Source organism: Myotis lucifugus, unplaced genomic scaffold (assembly GCF_000147115.1).
Source record: "Myotis lucifugus unplaced genomic scaffold, Myoluc2.0 scaffold_10, whole genome shotgun sequence".
Lineage (NCBI taxonomy): Eukaryota > Metazoa > Chordata > Mammalia > Chiroptera > Vespertilionidae > Myotis > Myotis lucifugus.
Window position 1 is genome coordinate 11,627,762 of NW_005871058.1, and position 21,076 is coordinate 11,648,837.

General features: G+C 44.0%; 1 protein-coding gene across 2 annotated transcripts in view; it reads left to right on the forward strand.

Annotated features, from left to right (window-relative positions):
• BORCS5 (BLOC-1 related complex subunit 5) overlaps positions 1-19,967 on the forward strand; it is a 73,578-nt gene extending 53,611 nt beyond the window's left edge. For both annotated transcript variants that reach the window (XM_014451700.2, XM_006084249.3), the window contains exon 4: positions 19,277-19,967. In XM_014451700.2, coding sequence (XP_014307186.1) covers positions 19,277-19,507 — 231 coding nt within the window. In that variant the 3' untranslated portion in view covers positions 19,508-19,967. The remainder of the gene's footprint in view (positions 1-19,276) is intronic.
• Positions 19,968-21,076: the final 1,109 nt, after the last annotated feature.

The window sequence follows — 21,076 nt, forward strand, 5'->3', positions numbered from 1 at the left end:
TTTTCCCCAACTGCCCCCCCTGCTGGCATGCTTCCCCCAAACTGCCCCTCTTGCTGGCCTGCTCACCCCCAACTGCCCCCCCCCCCTGCCGGCCTGCTTGTCCCCAACTGGCCCCCCCTGCCGGCCTGATCACCCCCAACTGCCCTCCCCTCCTGGCCTGATTGCCCCTAGCCCCATTCCTTGGTCACTGGGGTGACCCAGGATGCCAAGCCTTCCCTCCCGTTCTCCTGCCGGCTTACCAGGAAGCCAAGTCTTCCTGCCTGCTCTCTGGCCGGCTCCATGGTTCCGGCCAGCGCCACCATCTTTGTCATGTCAATTTGCATATTCCCTCCTTATTGGCTGTGGGCGCTGCCATCTTTATTGCGAAGTGATGGTTAATTTGTATATTACTCTTTTATTAGATAGGATAGCTTCCAATCCCAAACATGACTGCATTAGAATCACTTGGGTTTTTGTTTGTTTTAATACTGAGTTCTCTTGTCCCCGTAATAGTCTAGGTTATGGTTTGTGAATCATTACTTTAATAAGTTTACCAAGTGATTCTGCAGCCATTCTCCATTACCTGGGAATTGGAGATCACTGATCTACAGGACTGTTTTCCAAAATAAGTTCTATAGCACTAATTCATGTAAGGAAGATCAAATTTTTTGCATATTCCATCACCACCTTGGAAAGTCACAATGCATATTCTCTTGCTAAAAGTTCTTAGGAATCTTACAATAAACCAGCACTATTCAAACTTTTTTTTTTTAATCTCAGAACCCTTATATTAGGTAACATCTATTAACATCTTATAGAAGTAGCATTTTTAAAGAAACTTCTTTGGAAATGCTCTTGTACACATAAGAAAGACTTTACCATTTTTTACTATTGTCTTAGAAATTAACTGTGACATTAACTTTCAGAGAGACGACTTTAGAAAAATACAACTTTTAATGCTTCTTGTTTTCTTTTTGAAAGATCCTCTGATCCATATCTGTCATTCTGTAGTTTAGGAAAGTGTAGTAAGAAAGATTGACAGCTCATTTTTAAAGAGCTGGGTAAAGTAGTTTGTAGCTGGTAGTACAAACAGAGCTTCTCATTATACATTTTCAAGACTCGGAACAGTGTTTCTTGGCCCCGAATATGTGTCAGAATCACCTGGGAATTTTTCCCTTCAGTATATATGATGGAAAGTTTTACACACACCCTGAAGTAGATAAATACTGTGAACCATCATGTACTCAGTGCCCACCTACTACAGGCATGAACTTGTCAACACTCCTGTTCCACCCATACCCTACCCACTCCCTGTCACCTCCTCAACTGGTCTATTTTGCAGTAAATCTCAAGCATATCATTTCATTCATAAATGTTTAAGTTATGTATCTTTAAAAGTAAAAGACTCTTTTTTAAAAACGTTTTAATCTGAATCAATTTTAGACTTAGAGAAAAGTCACAACTATAGTTCAGAGAGTTCCTGTATACCCCTCACACAGCTTCCTCTAAAGCAGTGGTTCTCAACCTTCTGGCCCTTTAAATACAGTTCCTCATGTTGTGACCCAACCATAAAATTATTTTCGTTGCTACTTCATAACTGTAATGTTGCTACTGTTATGAATCGTCATGTAAATATCTGATATGCAGGATGGTCTTAGGCGACCCCTGCGAAAGGGTCGTTTGACCGCCAAAGGGGCTGCGACCCACAAGTTGAGAACCGCTGCTCTAAAGTGAGCATCTTACAGAATCCTAGATACAATGATCAAAACCAGGAAATTAACACTGCTACAATACTATTAACTAAACAAAGACCTTATTTGAATTTCACCAGTTTTTCCACCAATGAAGAACTCCTTTTAAAAAACACAACCACAATGCTATTATCATACCTAATATATTTAAAATAATACCTTCACTCAGTATAGCTGAGCTGCTTTTTAAGAAAATACTGATGTATAAGTCTCACTCTAAACCAGTTAGATTGAAATCTTTAAATGGTGGTACGTGGGGAAGGGAGGAAGCTGAGCACTGGTGTTTATGAAAGTGCTATAGAGGCCCTGGCCTAGTAGCTCAGTTGATTGGAGCATCGTCCTGATACACCAAAGTTGTGGGTTCAGTCCCCGGTTAGGGCACATACAAGATGCAACCAATGAATTTATAAATCAGTGGAATAACAAATCAATGTTTCTCTCTCTTTCTTTCTCTTTCTTTCTTTCTTTCTTTCTTTCTTTCTTTCTTTCTTTCTTTCTCTCTCTCTCTCTCTCTCTCTCTCTCTCTCTCTTTCTCTCTCTCTTTCTCTCTTTTTCTCTCTCTCTCTTTCTCTCTTTTTCTCCTTCTCCCCTCTCCCTCTCTCTAAAAATAGAAAAAATCAATAAATAATTTTTTGAAAAAACACCTGGCTGGTGTTCCTCAATTGGTTGGGCATCATCTCATGTACCAGTAGGGGGCATGTGGGATGCAGCTGATCGATGTTTCTCTCTCATCAATGTTTTATCTCTCTCCCTTTTCCATCCTGTCTCTCTAAAATAAATAGCAACATATTTTTTATAAACTTAAATAAATAAATAGAAAGTACTCTAGAATCCATAACCAATGTTGAGAACCAGTGTTCATTTAAAACAATTAAGCTGAGCTAATTCTGTTTGAGGAACTATGGGGTTCACTTTGAGTCATCAGTAGTTACCCAGGATTGTTGGAAAACCCGGAACAGTACTCACAGTGCTGTGCAGTACCTCCATAGTGCTCCTAGAGCGGAGGAGGTGGGCACTGTTTCAGAGTTCTCATTGATGATTTGTTGTCTCTGTTGGAAAGTGCTGGCAAACTCCTGAAACACACATCTATCTGTGCTCAGTTCATACCTAACGGTTGAAATTAGTCATTTCCAAATGAATAAAGTTGAGGATGTAGTTTTGATCAAATACCAACTCTCTGATATTATTCCAGATGTTTCCTGGAAATTTGGTTGCCAGAGTGAGGAAGTAACATAATGCTCTGTGTGTTGTAAAGTGAGGGAACTTAATAAGCATGGAGCATGTGTATTAGTGGAAGTGTGGAGCCCACATTATCCAGAGGCCTATAAAGTTACAGGGCTTGTGATCACTTAAGTTTGGGTCAAAGGGAAACATGGCTATGTCCAAGTCTGATTCAGATAAGAGAAAAATCAAGGCGTTAGCTAATCTTTCCTGTTGCTAAATGTAGATGATGCTCTTGAATGACAAATCTATATATATAAAAGGCTAATATGCTTAAGTGTCCCTCCGAGTCTGACCGGTCGCTATGACATGCACTGACCACCAGGGGGCAGCTGCTATGACTCGCACTGGCCATTTACAAAGAAACAGCACCATGGACCTGGTGCCGACAAAGCAACACTAGGCTTCCCCCAAGTGGGACACAGGCCCCAAATCGCAGCTGCCGCTGCCAAGACCCCATGGCACAAAATGCGGCCCACAGCTCAGCCCAGCTCAGCCCAAAACGGTGGCTGTGGGCACCGGGTAATGACGTCACGTATCAACGTCCGGCTTCCTCTCCCTAGCCACGACTAGTCTCCTTGGAGTTTCTTCAGCCCAGGAACACGACTTGCTTTATAGCTAGGTGCAAACATTTTACACTTTAACCAAATGTCTGTGAAGCGTTTTCCCATGTCTCATCTCATTTGATCCTCAGAAGTCCTGGAGTAGGTAGATAGGAGAGTTGTAGAATCCTATTTTCTTTTCATTAGCTGGAAAATGGAGATTTAGAAAGTTTAGAAACTTGACCGACTGAAAAGAAGAAATGGTGGACCTTGAAAATGACTTCAGGTTTTCTGAATATAGTCAAACACTGCTGCAGTTAAATGTTTTACCCTTTGTTCTCCCTGCATGATCTACAGTAATAATCTGCTTCGTGTTGATATTTACTGCTGTGTTTCTGACAATTACCTGAAAGAGAAGTTGGGGTGCTTCACTGGGCTGGAAAAAGTTTAGCTACATCAGAAAGCAGTTCTAATTAAGCAAGTTTATTCTATCCTATATAACAAAAGGCTAATATGCAAATCGACTGAACGGCGGAACGACTGATCGCTATGACGTGCACTGACCACCACGGGCAGACACTCAACACAAGAGCTGCTCCCTGTTGGTCAGTGCGCTCCCACAGGGGAGCACTGCTCAGCCAGAAGCCCTGAGCTGGGCTCATGGCTGGCGAGTGCAGCGGCGGTTGTGGGAACATCTCCCACCCCCGTGGCAGCACCAAGGATGTCCGACTGACGGCTTCAGCCCACTCCCCATCAGCCAGACATCCCCCAAGGGCTCCCAGACTGCAAGAGGGTGCAGGCTGGGCTGAGGGACCGCCCCCCGCCCCCGCAAGTGTACGATTTTCGTGCACCGGGCCTCTAGTGTTTTATAAATGTGTGTATGAGAGAGAAGTGGAAGATAGAGATGGTCTTCCTTCACAGTCAGGGACTCTTGTAATAGACACTGACCACTAGTTTTCTTAATGGCTGCAGGATGGCCCCTCAGTCAGCCAGCTCGCACTGCTGAGCAGCTATTGCAGACCTACTTAGTGTGAGGTCCTTTAGGGGTTACAGAGAAATGTGACCTAGTTCCTGCTCACTGAATACTACCTAGGTGAGAGAACAGTAATATGAAGGATAAAGCACTGTCGATGGAGAGTACTCAGTTATGGTTTATGATTGGAGTTCTCTAAGAGTTAAAGATCAGGCAATCCACGAACAGGTGAGGTTCAAGCTGGGTCTTAAAGGAAAACCAGGATACGGGAAATGAATGGAGAGAAAGAGCAGAGCATTGCTGACTGGGAAACAGCCTGACAGTCTCAGAAGAAAACTAACTTTGGGGCTTCAGGGGGCCAGTAAAGAAACTAAACTTGGTCCAAGAAAGCTTTTCTACATTAAGAACCACAGAATGTTGGAGTCGGAAGGAACTTGGAGACCTTCTGGTCCAGTGCCATCATTATGTAGATGCAGAAATTCAGGCCTGTTAGAGAAAGTCAGCAATTTAACCAGGGTCACAGAGTGAGACCGTGGCCAGAATTATGGAATTAAAAGTGGATGAAGATTAAAGGAGCTTTTTGTGTTATTTTTATTTTTTGTAGGTGGTATACTTGAACATGTTTACAGATTAAGGGGGGAGAGACAGAAGAGATAAAAGATGAAAGATAAAAAGGGGATTCACACAGCAAGATCCCTGAGGGGACAAGAGAGGATAGGAGTTAGAGCCCTGGGGTTCTTTATTTTGAGAGAAAAGGAAGGCTGTAGGTAGGTTTATAAAAAGAGGATACCTGGTACAGATCAGTCACACCTGAGGAGCCTGTGTATTCTCTCTGAAGAAGAGGGAGGGCATGTGTTGGGAGTGACCACAGGGGAGTATAGTACAGCTGTGAGCACTGGGAACCACGGAGGCTCAGCTGAGGGGAAAACCTCTACCTTGTATCCTTGGGTGAGTTAGCGTAGTGGTTCCGAGTGCAAACTCCAGAGCCTCCTTGCCCAGGTTCAAGTCCTGGCACTGCCTCTAACTAGCTCTGTGACCTTAGCCAAGTTACTTAATCATTCTAAACCTCAGTTCCCTTACCTGTTATATGGGGATAAGAATAGTATCAACGTCAGTAAGGTTTTTGTGAGAATTAAACACGTTTCCCTATGTTAAGTACCTAGGACCATGTCTGCCATGTAGTAAATACTGGAGTGTTAGCTCTTATTATTTGTTTTAAATATAAATAAATGACTTAAAGAGAAAAGCCTAACCTTATTGCCATGAATTGGCCCATATGAAGTTTCTTGATACAGCAGCAGCCTAAATAGTGGCTAATTTTAAGCAATACCCTCAATAATCAAGTGTGATAAAGAACTTAATAGTTAGCTCATTCTGGTTTCCTTGAATCCCTGCATGATTCCTTTCATGCCATATATATGCAATTTTTGGAATTTTTGTAGTAAATTTAACTGTTCATTCTACTTTGTGAGTAGCAAACTGGTGCCTAGGGAACACGGGTCACGAGAAATGTGAGACTGGATGACCACACATGATTAGTCCTTGGCCTCTAGGCTGTGGGTATATCTCTTATCATTTAGGTGATTTTTTGTGAGCCCATCATTTCTACTTAAGGATTCGAGTTGACAGGCAGACACTTTCAGTTCTAGGTCACATCTGTCATTGAAATTTGGGTTAAATGAAAGGTAAGGAAGCATGTGTCCTCCTAATGTGGGTGCTTTTCCCGGGGCCGGGGAGGCTGGAGGGAAGGCTGTGGCAGATCCACAGCCCCAGGAAGATACGGTTGAGGCATTTGGAGCCGTTCTTGTCACTGACCTAGATCGCGGTTCTGTCTCGCTCTAGTAGCTATCAATGTGTAAATAAATTAGAATGCCTTTTAACTAAGATAAAGCCACTAGGGCTATTTTGTTACAGTTATTATGTGCTTGCCTAAAGGCCTTGAAACTAAATTCATGATATGATTCTGATAGTCTCCGTGTTTGTCATTCTTATGTGTGTTGATAAGCAGGCTATTTTAGCATAAACTAATATGAAGCATTGAAGGGCGGTTCAGATGAACAGGTCAGAGTTGCATTCCTTAGAAAGTCATGTGATCACATACGGTTATAAAGAGACCCTAGAGTTTCTCTAATTTAGTTCTTTCATTGCACAAGTAAAGAAAACCAAGGCCCTTGAGTTTATTTGGGACTCGCCCAAGGTTGTTCTCTTAGGTAATGATTAAGATGATATTAGTTGAGTCTCTCTGATTCCAGGGCTCTTTTCTGCTTTACTATACAAATGTCTACTTCTTTGGGACCTTTCACTTTATTTTCAGTTATTCCTTTTCATGTAGTAGGCATTCAACTGGTGTTTGAAGGGGTGGGCTGCCCTTTCAGGAGTCAGTACACAGAGCTAGGCAGGGATTCTTTCTGTTGACAATACTGTAATACTTAAGAATTAGCTGGAGCCATCTTCCAAGTGTCTGACCTGACTTTCTGTGCCATGCCTCCTCCCATGAGACGGGGAGAGATTGATCAAGGTTAACCCACTGCTCACAGTGTTGCAGAGAATCGGTGTCTGAACTGGTATTAGCATTCATTCCGACCTCCTTCGGGTAAAAGCCCGGTTTTGTGAACCATTGGTTAGGTGAGGCTGTTACTATGTACTTATTTATTTATTCTCACCCAAGGATATGTTTTTCCTGATTTTTAGAGAGAGGAGGGGGCGGGGAGAGAAACATTGATGTGAGAGAGATACACCGATTGCCTCCTGTACGCACCTGGACAGGGGATGGAACCTGAGACCTTTCCGTATACGGGACAATGGTCCAACCAACCGAGCCACACCAGCCAGGGCGAAACTCTTTGCCTATCACCTTAAACTGTGAATCTCCTTTAAATGACAACATTGTTAGATTTCTGTTGCTGCTTTTAAACATATTCTGGCATTGGTTGCTGCATGTTTGACCTCAGATTATAAAATGGATTGGAAGTGTTTAATTAAAACTATAAATTTTGATAAGAGCATTGAGATACTGGGCTTCTTTTTGCTGAAATACTGAGGGCAAGGCATTTCAAGACAGTTGTGGGTTCCCTTTCTATCTTACAAGTGACTTTGGTGTAAAATTCAGGTTGAGACCTTACAATGTAATTATAGTGCTTCCCACCCCGCTTTGTCCTTTGGGCAACCTTTCTTCTTGGTAAGAAATACAACTGGTGCCTTGGGTGGCAGGAAGTAGAGGTGGGGATTGGGCTGCTTCTGGCCGTAAGTCTGCCATACACTACTTCCTTCCGCCTGGCCCCACACTTCCGTCAAAGCAGCACTGCCCCGCCAAAAGGCAGAGATCCTGGAGGAGGGCCCAACCAAGTTTATTACTCGCCTTCTGGAAATGTAGGCTTGTGTTTTTTGGCGAGGTATGAGCAAAGCCTAGTTATTTGACTGCTCTGAGATTTAACTCCATTCAGATTCTGGATACTGACACATGAGTATGTGTGAACAGCAGCCCTATTTCCCCCCAGTTCGCCTGCCCTAGACATGCCCCTAGACAGCTGGCACTGCCAGCTTTCTTGGCTGCAGGTGCCAGGAGCTAGAGCCCCTGATCCTCTCCCACCCCAGCTTGTTTTCAGTCTGCCACAGTGGGCAGTGTAAGAAGCTCCATGTAGCCGCCTCTCTTGTGAGCAATGGCAGAGTAACTGGTATCCATAAGCCAGCTAGTAAGCAGTATTAAGGGCACATGGGTTATAGAATCAGAAATAGGGCTGGGGAAAGATATTCCCTGTCCTGTATCTCTTTCAGGGAAGAAAAACAAGGAATTTTAGCAAATCTGAGCATTGCTTGCAGTGCTGAGAACAATGCCTGGCACATAGGAACATTTAATAAATGTTTGTTAAGTGAACAATTTAATATATCCTGCAATTATTTCAATATAAACTTTCTTTTATTAGAAAAAGTAAAGGTTATGAGAGTTGTATTAGGTGGGGTAGGCTATACTGCATCTATAATTAGACTCAGAGATGTGTAATGGCTCAAATACAACATAAGTTTATTTCTTGCTCATATTCAAGGTGGGTGCTTCTGGTTACTAGGTGACTCTCCTCCTTTGAATTCAGGATTCTAGGATCCTCCCTTCTGTGGTTCTGCCATACCCAAAGACCACATTGCTTATAGCATCCAGTGGTTGGAAGGGGCCAGAGAGAGGGCCCAAAGTAGAGGCTATATATATAAAAGTCTAAGCTACCCTTACTACTGGTCGACTGAACGACTGGTCAATTGGTTGCTATGACGTGCACTTACCACCAAGGGGCAGATGCTCAACACAGGAGCTGCCCCCTGTTGGTTAATGCGCTCCCACAGCCAACCTCCCGCGGGCAGCCAACCTCCCACGGTCTGTCCACCACCACCACCACCACCATCACCAACCCCGGCCAGCTGGCCCTGATCCCGGCCAGGCCCAGGAACCTCACCCGTGCACGAATTCGTGCAGCGGGCCTCTAGTCTTCTAATAATCAAAGTTGTAGTCCTCCAGATCCACTAAAGTCCCACTGCTTTTTGGTCTCCACTCCTGCCCATGCCTTCTACTATGCTGCCTGCTGCTAGAACCTGCTCTTCATCTCTGCCTGATGAATCCTGTACTCCCTTCAGTATAGCCAGCAGCCTGTCGTTCCCATTGGTTTCAGAAGGCATCTCCTGGCCTTGGCCGTGTAGCTGTTGGTTAGAGCACCGTTCCTATGCACCAAGGGTTCAATCTGCGGTCAGGGCACATACAAGAGGCAGCCAATGAATGCATAAATAAGTGGAATGACAAATTAGTCTCTCTCTCTCTCCCTCTCCCCCCCCCCCTTTCTATTCCTCTTCCTCTAAATTCAATAAATTAGAAAAAAAAAGGGGTCTCCTGCCTCATTTCTCCCCCAGTGCTCAGGAAATGTTTGCTGGGCGAGTTTGTGTAGTGATGATGAGCGTCAGCTCTCTGCGCGGGTGACAATAGGAGCCTCTGGACTCCAGAGGTCAGGCTCTCCCATGTCAGGATAGGTCATCTGGCACAGGGTTTAGGAGCACAGACTCTGTGTCAAGTGAGATACAGGATACCAACATAGTATCTTAGTGTCATCGTCATCATCATCATCATCTCCTCCTCATAGTCGGTGTCGCCTGTTTGTTCTTTAAGCATAAGTTAGAGGATTTCAGCTGTAAAATATTGATCTCCACACCACATACAAGGCCTGTTCCTTCCTCTGAGTCAAAAAAGGGGTTGTGTTCATGGATAGTTGGGGTGCCTAAGTAAGGGAACTGTAGAGCACATAATTAAGCCAGTTTTACACTGTTTAATCACTTCATCTCAGGTTTAAACTATTGAATGTGTCACTGAGGTCATACAGACTTACTTTTGTTTCCCTTGGATCCTGGCATTGGGAAGGGGAGTCCAGGTCACTGATGTGGCTCCCAGGTTTTCTTCTTCATCCACCCACTCCATCTGCCAGCATGGCTTCTACACACGTCTCCTAAGGAAGTAGAAGTGGTAGTAGTAATAATGCAGCCGTCATTTTTTACATGTTTACCATGTGCCAGGTCTGGAGTGGACATGTTACATACATTATCATCGGTGTATGACAGATAAAGAAACCAAGGTTCAGGGACCCAAAAGGGCAACCATTCAAGGTGACACAGTTGTTAAATAGTGGAGCTGGGTCTCAACCCAGACCTGAAACCCACACTGGAGACTCCAAGTGCTTCCTACGGCAGTTCTTTTTCTTTCTCTTCGATTCTTCATACAAGGGTTTTTACTTGCCAGCTTCTCTCCATGTTTGTACCTAATGCTAACTTTCCCAGACCCAATATCCCTTTATCATATTTCCTTCCTGGTTCCACAGTGTATGTTTATATTTCAAAAGTGATCCTTATAGGATGCAGCCCCCCTTTAAACAATAACCCTGACGACGACCCCACATTTACATCTTTAAGATGCCAGCTCTCCCTACGCGGAGACTACCTTTTCTACACTCCCCATCGCTCACTCTTGTGAAAGGATCTGAGGACTATGGTAGTCATGGAGGTGGACGGAGAGGGGCAGTCAGGGGAGCCAGGGAGCAGACCTGTGCCAAGGGGCGTCATACCTCCCCAGTCCCACTCTGGAAGGAAGGCAGAGAGGGGGGGTCTGTAATTAGAGAGAAAGCAGAACGGGGACTTGTCAAGGAGGCAGAAGATCTGAGGTGGCAGAGTGCCCTGGACTAATGTCTTCATAGAGTCCAGGGAAAGCTCTCCCAAGGGGGAGGGGGGAGGGGATTTCTGCCCTCCAGCCAGCCTTCTGTCTACCCTGATCTTTTTCTTTTCCTGATGTTCTGCCTTTCAGTGTCCCTCCCTAGCCCTTTTTGGGGGTGGGAGGGGGGTGGGTTCAAGGGAGAGGGGAATCTGCCTAACATATTTAGCTTTGGGAACTGCTTAAAGGTTTTGAGATTTCTTTCCCACCTCCTTGCCTAGACATCACTGCCAAGGGTAAGAAGGCATAAGGGGAAGTTGGGCAAGTCATAAAATAATAATTGGGACGAAGTGATGCAATTCAAATTCCCGAGGTCCTGGTAGCTCTTGGTTCTCTTGAAGACCTAAGTAACATTTGTTCCTTTGCTGAGACAGACACATTGTTTGAACAAAGGAAACAGGATCACTTCAGAATGTCCACTATGTGGTAACCCATACCATTCAGCCGTGTTGTAATTAATGAAAACACTGGCGACAGTCTGCCCATTGTTTGCCGTTGAGCAACAGGAAATGGCAAACTAACAAGGAGCTGGAGAAGGCTTATGTCATTCCAGGGGAAGCAGAAACTGCGCGCAGTTTTGACCGATAGCTTCCTGGTTGCAGATCTAGGTCCACCTGAGCAGGTTCTGTTCCTAAGGGACATGGAGATGTGTGTTTGTTTTGACCTTATCGTTTGACTTTGACATTAATCTGTAGTAGATATTTTGTTTTCCTTATGTCCAGAAATGGTGTATTGAAAAACATTGTTTTAGACCACCGTTTTCACACACAGTTATCATTCATCCGACAGGATAGAACTAACTACAGGAAAGGAAATGTCACTGGCCAACTTAGTGCATGGGGTAGTTGGCAGGAATGTCGTGTGGTGGTCCTTGGGCTCAGGAGATGCGGAGTCCAGCCCTGGCTCTGGCAGCACCAGCTGTGTAGACTTAGGCAAATACTTAACCACTTTGGAGTTAGTCTGGTAAAGTGAGAGGGGTGGGATCAAATGCTCCCTCAGGACCCTTGCCGCTCTAAAGTTCTATGTTCAAAGCCCCCTTCGTGAAGTCAAGAATCATGAAATGCTTGTACAAGTGAAATGTCAGAGTACAAAGTGTGCCAACAGACTTCGCCAGTGAAAATGTCATTCAAGTTGATCTGCTAATAGATAGTTTGTCCCTTTAATCTCCTCTCAGGTTTTGTTTTTATAATTTGTCTGGTAATTTGTTGTTTTTGTTATTAAGAAATTAAATATTGGTGGTTAAATTAAAAACAAAAGTCTTCTTTCACTGCACTTGAAAACTGAAAGTTGCCATTTAAATTCATCTATTAAGGATTTCGAAAACGTATTGAACACATTGCTCAACATGGTATGTATTTCAGTGAAATGAATTGACATTTGAATTAATGAGCACTGTGGAAAAGATAGGCAAAGATTCGGTGAGGAGGCCTGGGTTTAAATTCTGGTCTCACTGCTAGTGCTAGCTGTGTGACCCTGGCACATTTTGTGATCACTGAATCCCCAATTCCACATCGCTACTAGGAGAATGATATTTTCCTTATAGGATTGTTGTGAGGAAGAAAGATAATATAGGTATAGTACATAGTACATGCCTAACATTTAATAGATAATTTATAGTAGTTATAACTGCTATACATTATTTTATTACAGTAATTAAAATAACTAGGGAATTACCGATTGATATAGACTGGATTCTGCCTACCCAGTCTCCTAATGTGACGTACATAGATTACTAAAGACACAGTCCCACTAGTATGGATTTCAGTTTTTGTTTTTGAGACCATGTAGACTGAGATTTTCCAGAGAAGTGTCCCTTCTTGTGTGCTTTATCTGCCAAAGGTGTGATATGAAAATAAATAGCAAGAGTTTACTCTTGTAAGCTGTCATTGCAAACTGTTGTCTTCAGAAACAGGGTAGCTTCAACATGTACAGTGTGGGGTAATTGGTGACAATTGGTCTGTGATGCAGTTAATGAAAACACCTGCCCATTGTGTCAGAGAGAGTCATCCCAGAGAACATTAAGGGTGCGTACCTCAGTTAAGGACGTGTACCTCGGTTGTGATTTGATCCCCAGCCCTGGCCTGGTCTGGGTGCCTGCAGGAGGCAATCTCTCTCTCTCTCTCTCTCTCTCTCTCTCACCTCAGTGGTCATTATGGAGTCAGTTTACTATACATATAGGCAAAGAAGGTTCCAGGAGGTGGCTGAGATCTCGATTTTGAGGTACCTCTCACCCTTTTATAGTGTACAGTTCAATGGTTCTTGGTATAGTCACATAGTTGTACAACCAACACCACTAATTCCAGAATACTTTCATCACCCCAAAAAGAACCCCCCATAAGTTAGTAATCACTCCCCGTCTCCTGTTCTCCTATCCCATAATAATCACTAATCTGCTTTCTACGTCTATGGATTGCCTATTCTAGTCATTTCATATAAACATAATCATATGTGGCCTTTTGTGTCTGATCTCTTTCACTTAGCATGCTGCTATCAAAGCTCATCCATGTTGTAGCCTTGCATTTGTTGCAGATGTTGTCAGTTGCATTCCTTATCCTATATAATAAAAGACTAATATGCAAATTGTCCCTACGGGTGGGAGTTAGCCGTGCGCTGACCACCAGGGGGTGATGCGGAACATGGCAGGCGTCGGTGACACGGTGCTGGCAGTGGGCAGCAGTGGAGGCACTGCCAGCCCCAATGGGCCCCAACAAAAGCAGGACTGCAGCGCGATGGTGGTGCAGGTGAGCGGGTGGCGCCAGGCCAAGGCGGGTACGAAGGATGCCCCAGCCGGCAGCCACTAGGGACCCTACCCATGCACGAATTTCGGGCACTAGGCCTCTAGTTATCGATAATAATAAAAGCATAATATGCTAATTAGACCAGACGAAGCAGGGGCTGCGAGGGCCTAGGCAGCCGCCGCAGTTGCCTCAGGCCAAGGCAAGCCGCTACAGCTGCGAGGGCTGAGCCCCTTGCATGAATTTCATGCATTGGGCCTCTAGTGGTTGAATAGTATTCCATTGTATGAAAAGAGACCACATTTTGTTTATCCATTCATCAGTTGGTGGATATTTTTCTTTGAATGCGGTCATATGGTATAATCTGAGAATTTCTTAGTTTCATTTTAGCATTATGAAAAACAAATCTCTAAGCAGATTTGGCCATTCCATGGAATTTGTTATTCTCTTCTATTTTTAGATTGCTTTTGTATAAATCCTCTCATTTATAATCTTCATAACACTACTGTGAGATGGGAAGGTTGGATGACAGGTGTTACTATTACTACTTTTTTTTAAAAATATATTTTATTGATTTTTTACAGAGAGGAAGGGAGAGGGATAGAGAGTTAGAAACATCGATGAGAGAGAAACATCGATCAGCCGCCTCCTGCACACCCCCTACTGGGGATGTGCCCGCAACCAAGGTACATGCCCTTGACCGGAATCGAACCTGGGACCCTTCAGTCCGCAGGCCGACGCTCTATCCACTGAGCCAAACCGGTTAGGGCCTATTACTACTTTAAAAAAGTAGAAGCTGAGACTCAGTTTGTGATTTGTCATACAACTAGTAGAATTTAAATTCAGGCTTTTTTAAAACTTTTTTTATTGTTGACACTATTACAGATGTCTCCATTTCCACCTCCCCTTTGCCCACCTCCACCCAGCCCACCCCCCTTCCCTCTGGCCAACACCACAGTATGGTCTGTGTCTGTGTCTAGGTTGTTTGACTAATTCCTTCACCTTGTTTCATCTAGTCCCCACCTCGCTCACAGCTGTCAGTCTGTTTCATGTATCCTTGGTTTCTATTAGCCTTCTGTCTTTTTATGGTAATGAATTATTAACCATGTCAAGGATTTAGGGTGGAGGTGAACCTACATTGCTAAAAATCAGTAATATGTCTACCTCCAAATAGGCATTTGAGGCATGGCCAAGTCTCTACAGATTGTTACTGGCCCCAGAATTGATTATTTAGATAGCTACAAAACAGGATGAATTGTCATTTTTCCTTTTAGCCCTTTAGCTAAAAAAAAAAAAAATCTTACAATAATGAACAGAATTGTATGTCACTGTATATTTGTTACATTTGAAGCACAGGGGTTGCCCGTGCAAGGGAGGAACAGAACTGGGACTGGATTCAGAATGTGAGAAGAGGGACAGATAGCCCTTGGATGGCTGGCCTTGGCTCACCATGGCCTCCTCCTCCCCAGGAGCTCATGTTCTTAAATTGAATTTAGGTGTAGAATGAGCACAGAGAAAGTGAACTATCTATTGAGATCAAATAAAAATTGACCTCGAGGGTTAAGTTAACTGAGCGACATCACATTAAAAGCTGGACATTACCTTTAAAGGATGTAGAGGTGTGTGATTTTTTTTAAACATAGTCTCCTTAAATCCTGAAGCAGTCTTTTTTGTTTTTAACATTTCATGTAAACATAAGTAACTTAGGGATAGGAAAAGCAACAATCTATCGATCATATAGACTTGAATTTTGTTAACTGTGGAACACAATTTACCTGCTCATTTTTCTTTTGACCCATTAAAAAGTTATTAAACTTACTTTGGCCATCTTGTACAATATCTATATGAGGCTCTCTTATTGTTGGATCGTGCATTTTTTCTAACTTAAAGCTATAGGCCCTTGTAAAATGTATCACTACTTTGAAGAGATTACCTTTAGTTTGAAAAGGAAATCACATTAAGCATGTAGACATCTTTCATTAGGATGACCCACCTGTCCCAAACCAGCATCAAAGCTTACTTTATCAGGAAATTTTATGTAACAAATAATTTAAGCTGTGTACTCTCATTGGAGAAGATGCTAAAGCTCTTCTGTCTGCTTTCAAAATGTTTTTTTTAAAAAAATACACATGCACATTCACATATATATTTATATTGTACCATGTTGGGTAACACCAGACAGTGGTAATAGTTACTCATTGTCATGGCTGAACATAAAAACACAAGGAAGGACTTGTAGGCAAGTAGTGATTTTAGTTATTACGTAGTGTGAAGTGTTTCTGTCAGGAAACTTTGGGATGAGTAATGTGACTCTGTGGTGAGATTTTTCAGTAGCAGAAATTCAGAACACAAATAAAACTTGTCAGCAAAAACACACAGTGGTGAACTGTCATCTGAGTGACTGTGAAAGCCTTGAAGATGGTGTAATAGAGATGAGTCATAACAACAGAGATACAGTGTGTCTATTTGGATACCTCAAAATGTCAGCCTTTTTTCTGCCCTTATTTTTGAAATTTCTTACCTCTAGTACCATGTTGAATAGAAGTGATGAGAGTGAGCATCCTTGTTCCTGATCTTAGGGGGGAAAGTGTCTTTCACCACTAACTGTAGCTTTTCCATAGATACCCTTTATCAATTGAGGACTGTTGTTCTGTTTCTAGTTTGCTGAAATTTTTAATAATTGAATTTGTTGAATGCTTTTTTTGCATCTATTGAAATGATTATGATTTTTAATGTTTATTCTGTTGAAATGGCAGATTACTTTGACTGCCAGATGCTGTACAAGCATGCATCCTTGAGATAAGCCTCCCTTGGTTAGGATGCAGTACCCTTTCGTATCCTGCTGGATTCGATTTGCTGATATTTGCTGGATTCGATTTGCTGATATTTTGGATCCATATCCAGCAGTGGACTGACCAGGTGGGCAAATAGGCTGCCCCATCTATATAGGGAACAAATTTGAGCACATTCTGCAGAAATCGAATGTTTTGGTAAAGCCCACAGATATACCCACAAGTAATCTCACCTCCTTTTTCACCTGTCCTTTGAAATGTACTGTCACAAAACACACACACACACAAAAAAACATATGAATATGTAGGACAAGGTTTTAAGTATGAGTTTGAGAGTAAATATTTGGTTCCTTGAGGCCAGGGACTTTACCTCATTTATGTCTATCACTTAAAGATTAAATTCAGCTGCTGTTACAGAGACCCGAAATTACAGTGGCTTATATAGACTGGAAGTGTATGCTTCTCTCCCATGCCTGGTACTACTCTTGGCCACAAAAGTCCTCATGGACCCAGACTTCTCTAGCTCTCTGCTCTGCCAAACCAGTGATGTGACCTTAGTTATTCTTGTGGTCTAACGGGGCTGCATCCACATTCCGGCAACAGCAGAGTGAAGGAAGGGAGGAGGAGAGGGAGGGAGAGGGAGCTGTGTGGGTGTGAATAGTTTTGGTTCTCAGTATCTATATCCCTATGACCTTGCATGTTCACCCTGTAGTACTCAACACATGTCTGTTTATGCTTCTAGAATCTTTGTTCCAAAAGTAGAAATAGGAAAGGCGAGTTAGGGTAAGTCCCAGATTGTCACAATGGTAAGATCCAGAATTACATTAGTGACTTTACTGCCTGAAGTCACGTCAGATGTGCTAGAATAAGTCTGTACTGGGGTTCATCAACCATACAAAGATAGGGACAGGGATTAGGGATTAGGAACAGTGTTGCCTCAAGAGAGAAGAGGACATGAGAAATAGGTATCACCGATTTTACTATACTTTTCCAGGTATTAAAGTCTTACTTGCACCAAATTGAGACTTTCTTGTAGCAATCAGAAAGAATGGGAAAGGATTTAAAAGGCAATAACTTTTTCCATCATGTACTTTGACATTGTTCAATGCCAAGCCACGTACCAACTGAAATTTCACGTACCAACTACAATCTCATGTACACTAGTGGGGCACTCTCTTGCTTGGGAAATACGTGTAAAAGGAAGATGCTGGACTGAGGAGATGTGAGTTCTAGGCTTGGTTCTGTCATTCTGAGACCTTGGAGGTCATTCAACCTTAAGTTGTTTTTTTCTTTCATGGACTGTTATGCAATTGGCTCTTGAAAGCCAAACTGTAAGCATGTAAGAATAGCATGCTTGAGTGATGTATTCTTACCTAAGCATGAAACATGATGTGGCTTTGAACTAAAGCTGTGGCTACATTAAACATAGGCCCCAGCTGGATGCAGAAATGTGTAGGGACGTACTACACATTACTATTGAGCAAACACCTTGCTAAAATGGTTGTAAAGACTGTCTGATCAAGTAAATATCAGGGGGAATGGGCTGATTGCCAAGGGCCTTAGACATGATAAACTCCTCATGTGCCTGTCTACTCTGTTGCGTTGGGGGTTGGGGGATGGGATGCCCCTGTCAAGTGAAATGCGATCCCAGGACCGTGCTGGTTCCTATGAGGATTCCAACTGGCTCCCCCATCTCCCGCTGCCTCTCAGAAGTGGAGTGTGTCTAGGTGCTGGATTGAATCGCCGCCCTGGAAAGGCAATAATTTACCTGCTCACTACCTCCAGAGTGCTGAGTGACTGAATGGGGTTGCACAAAACCCTCTGAAAGTATAAGCCGTTTCCACATTATTTGGAGTTTCCCACTCAGATGGTTTTTGTTTTCTCCTTGCACCCCCTCCTGCTAGCTGTCTTTTTGTCCCCTAGGCATTAGAGAACGAGGGAGGAACCAACCCAGAAATCAAGCACTGAGTTCTAACACCATCCCTCTGTCCACAGTGTAAAAACCGAACTGGTTCTTTTTTGTTGGAGTTAGCTTTGGTCTCTTCGATGTTAGTTAGTTAGTTAGTTAGTTAGTTAGTTAGTTTTGTTTTGGTCACACATTTGCAGAGGCTCTGAGGTAGCCTGATGGAATGCCAGCACTTGGCACGATTGTGGTTGGGAAGGGGCGTGCTCCTGGGATAGATGAGATGGGCAGCGGTAGCACTTGAACTCTGGGATAGCAGTGTGAGTCTTTGATAATTTGTTTCTTCACTGGTCGGGGGAGGAAACTGGGAGGGAGTGGATGTGGGGGTCTACTCAGAGGAGGGGGTACAGGCACGGACATGCTAGAGGTTCCCTGCCCCTACTTTATCCAGATGGTAGGTTCCAAAGAACTTCACGAGAGGAAGAAAAGAGGTCACAGAAGGGGAGCTGGAGCCTCGAGTTTAACTGGGGGAGAGGATACACGAAGCGCTCCTCACCTCGTAGGGCATGGACTTGAGCCGTGGGTGGCATTTCGGTCCTGGCAGGGAAAGCCACCAGGGAAGAGAGGGAGAATGAAGAGTGAGGTTTAAAGCACCTCCGTGCCCCTCGAGTCCTGTGCGACATGTGTTTGCAGGTGTTATTTCACCCTCACAGCAGCCTCCAGGCCTGAATTTGTTCCGTTGCTTGCAGAGGAAGGCCTTGAGCTAGAAAGCATAGTTATTATCAACCCACATGGCAGAGCCAGCTTCAGACCCTGTTCTGTCAGATTTCTGAGCCCAGGATTCTTTCATGTAGAGAGACTGAGATAGAAATCCCAGGGTCTCAACGAGGTATAAATGGCTCACGTTCCCAAAACACAGAGCCGAGACAGTCATCTCTTAGTCTCCCTCTAATGATGGCTCTAGGGCTGCAGTTGATAAAGTTTTTTTTTCATGAAGGTTTTTCAATCCCCCAGCGCTTGCTTCCCCTAAAGCTAGCCGGCTCCCACCTGACCCAAGGGACTCTGTGCCTCCATGGAGCGCTGACCACCGGACGCTCCAGAGAGGACTTGAACTAGATTAATGCATTTCACTTCCTTTCCTTCTACAGATGGACCTTTCTGTAGAAACTCTCTTTAGCTTCATGCAAGAGCGCCAGAAAAGGTATGCCAAATACGCGGAGCAGATCCAGAAAGTCAACGAAATGTCCGCCATCCTCCGCCGCATCCAGATGGGCATAGACCAGACCGTGCCCCTGATGGAGAGGCTCAACAGCATGCTGCCCGAGGGCGAGCGGCTGGAGCCCTTCAGCATGAAGCCGGACCGAGAGCTCAAGCTGTAGGGGCTTCTCCCCTCCGGCCAGGAGGTGTTCCCTGGGGACAGCACCTGGCGCCACCAGTACCCTGAGGACATTTGGAACCAAAGTGGATGCTGTGACCGGGCCTGGAGCTGGTGGAAGGGGCTGTGAGGCAGCCCGCTGGCCTGAAGACCTCATGTTGCCCTACCTCCCCCTCTCCTTGATGCAGTTTCCTTTGCAAAATGAACCAAACTAATTCTCAGTGGTACCTGAAGTCTGAACGGTTTTATTAGGAATTCTTTCCAGAACTCTGCATTGGGAGTTATTTTTATTTTGTTTAGCTTTTTTAAATTGAGAGTGTATATTATTTAGTCTGGCTTGTGGGGTGAAGATGTGGAGCGAAGGGGAGGAATATGTTAAGGAGCTCTGTCCTTGATGCCTCCATGAAATGTTGTCAAGGCTCTGGGTTATGGGTTGTAAACATAAAGAACTAATTTAATCCCGGCCTGTGTGTTGTTACTGTTCCTACCCCATTTCCACCCCACAGGCCTTTCTGTGGGCGCCCTCTTCCTGCCCCAGTGAAACAGTGTTGGTGTGTGCCAGCTTATGGTGTGTTGTCATCGGAAACTGGCAACTCCCTTTCTACACGCTCATCGGCTCATCTCCCACTGACAACTGGGTTCCTGATGCACAGCTCAGTTTCTCTTTGTTACATCGACACTGCAGGACGCCCATTTGTGTAACAACGTTCTAGCCAGCATCTGTTTCACTGGCCTGGCAGACGTGTGGCGCAGCCGGCTTTGATTGGACACCCGGCAGCACTCAGCAGGCGTTCATGGTGCCATCGGATGTGCCAGACCCTGTGCTGGGGAGATGGAAATGGCCACAGCGTCCCTACTCTTCTTTTCTGAAGACAGTAAACTCAGAATGATGCTTATTTCTGAGAGTTTAGGAACTGAAGCAATTTGAGTAACCAGAGCTACTTTGTGCAGTACTTTGGAAGAAAAACTGAAGAAGCAAAGGAATGGGGTATGGGAACAGGTCCAGGCAGGGGAAGAGTCAGAGATGGGGAGGAAGGGAAGCCCTGGGCCAGGATGTCGTACAGGACTCACCGTGCTCCCTTTACTCCTCCAAGCCTGAGGGGTTTCTTCAATGTCAGAAACAGCCTTTGGTATGTTTATAAGATGAACGTTGATCTCACTTAACTTAGCATATCCCAGGCAAACTTTACCTGCTTCTTGGAGTTTACAGTTTTTTAAATCTTGGATTGTAATGAGGTACTATCTTGTAAGGTCCATAGAACCCAGAATAAACTGTAGGACATAAAGAGCTTGAAACAGAGAAAGATCAATGGAGTACAATATAGTCCAGAATGGACAGTATTCAGAACTATATTCTGAATGACAGAAGAAACAGGAATATTCTAAGCTACATGGAAAAAAAATAATTTTTAAAAACTCAGACATAGGAAAACACCAACAGTTTCTAGGATTTTCTAAGGACCAAAATAATATCAAAATTGTTCATTCCCTCTGAGTCAGGAAGACAAGTTGGAAACCAGAGCCCAGAGAAGAGGCCAGGTTGCATCTACCTATTTCCCAGGATGACCCCAGC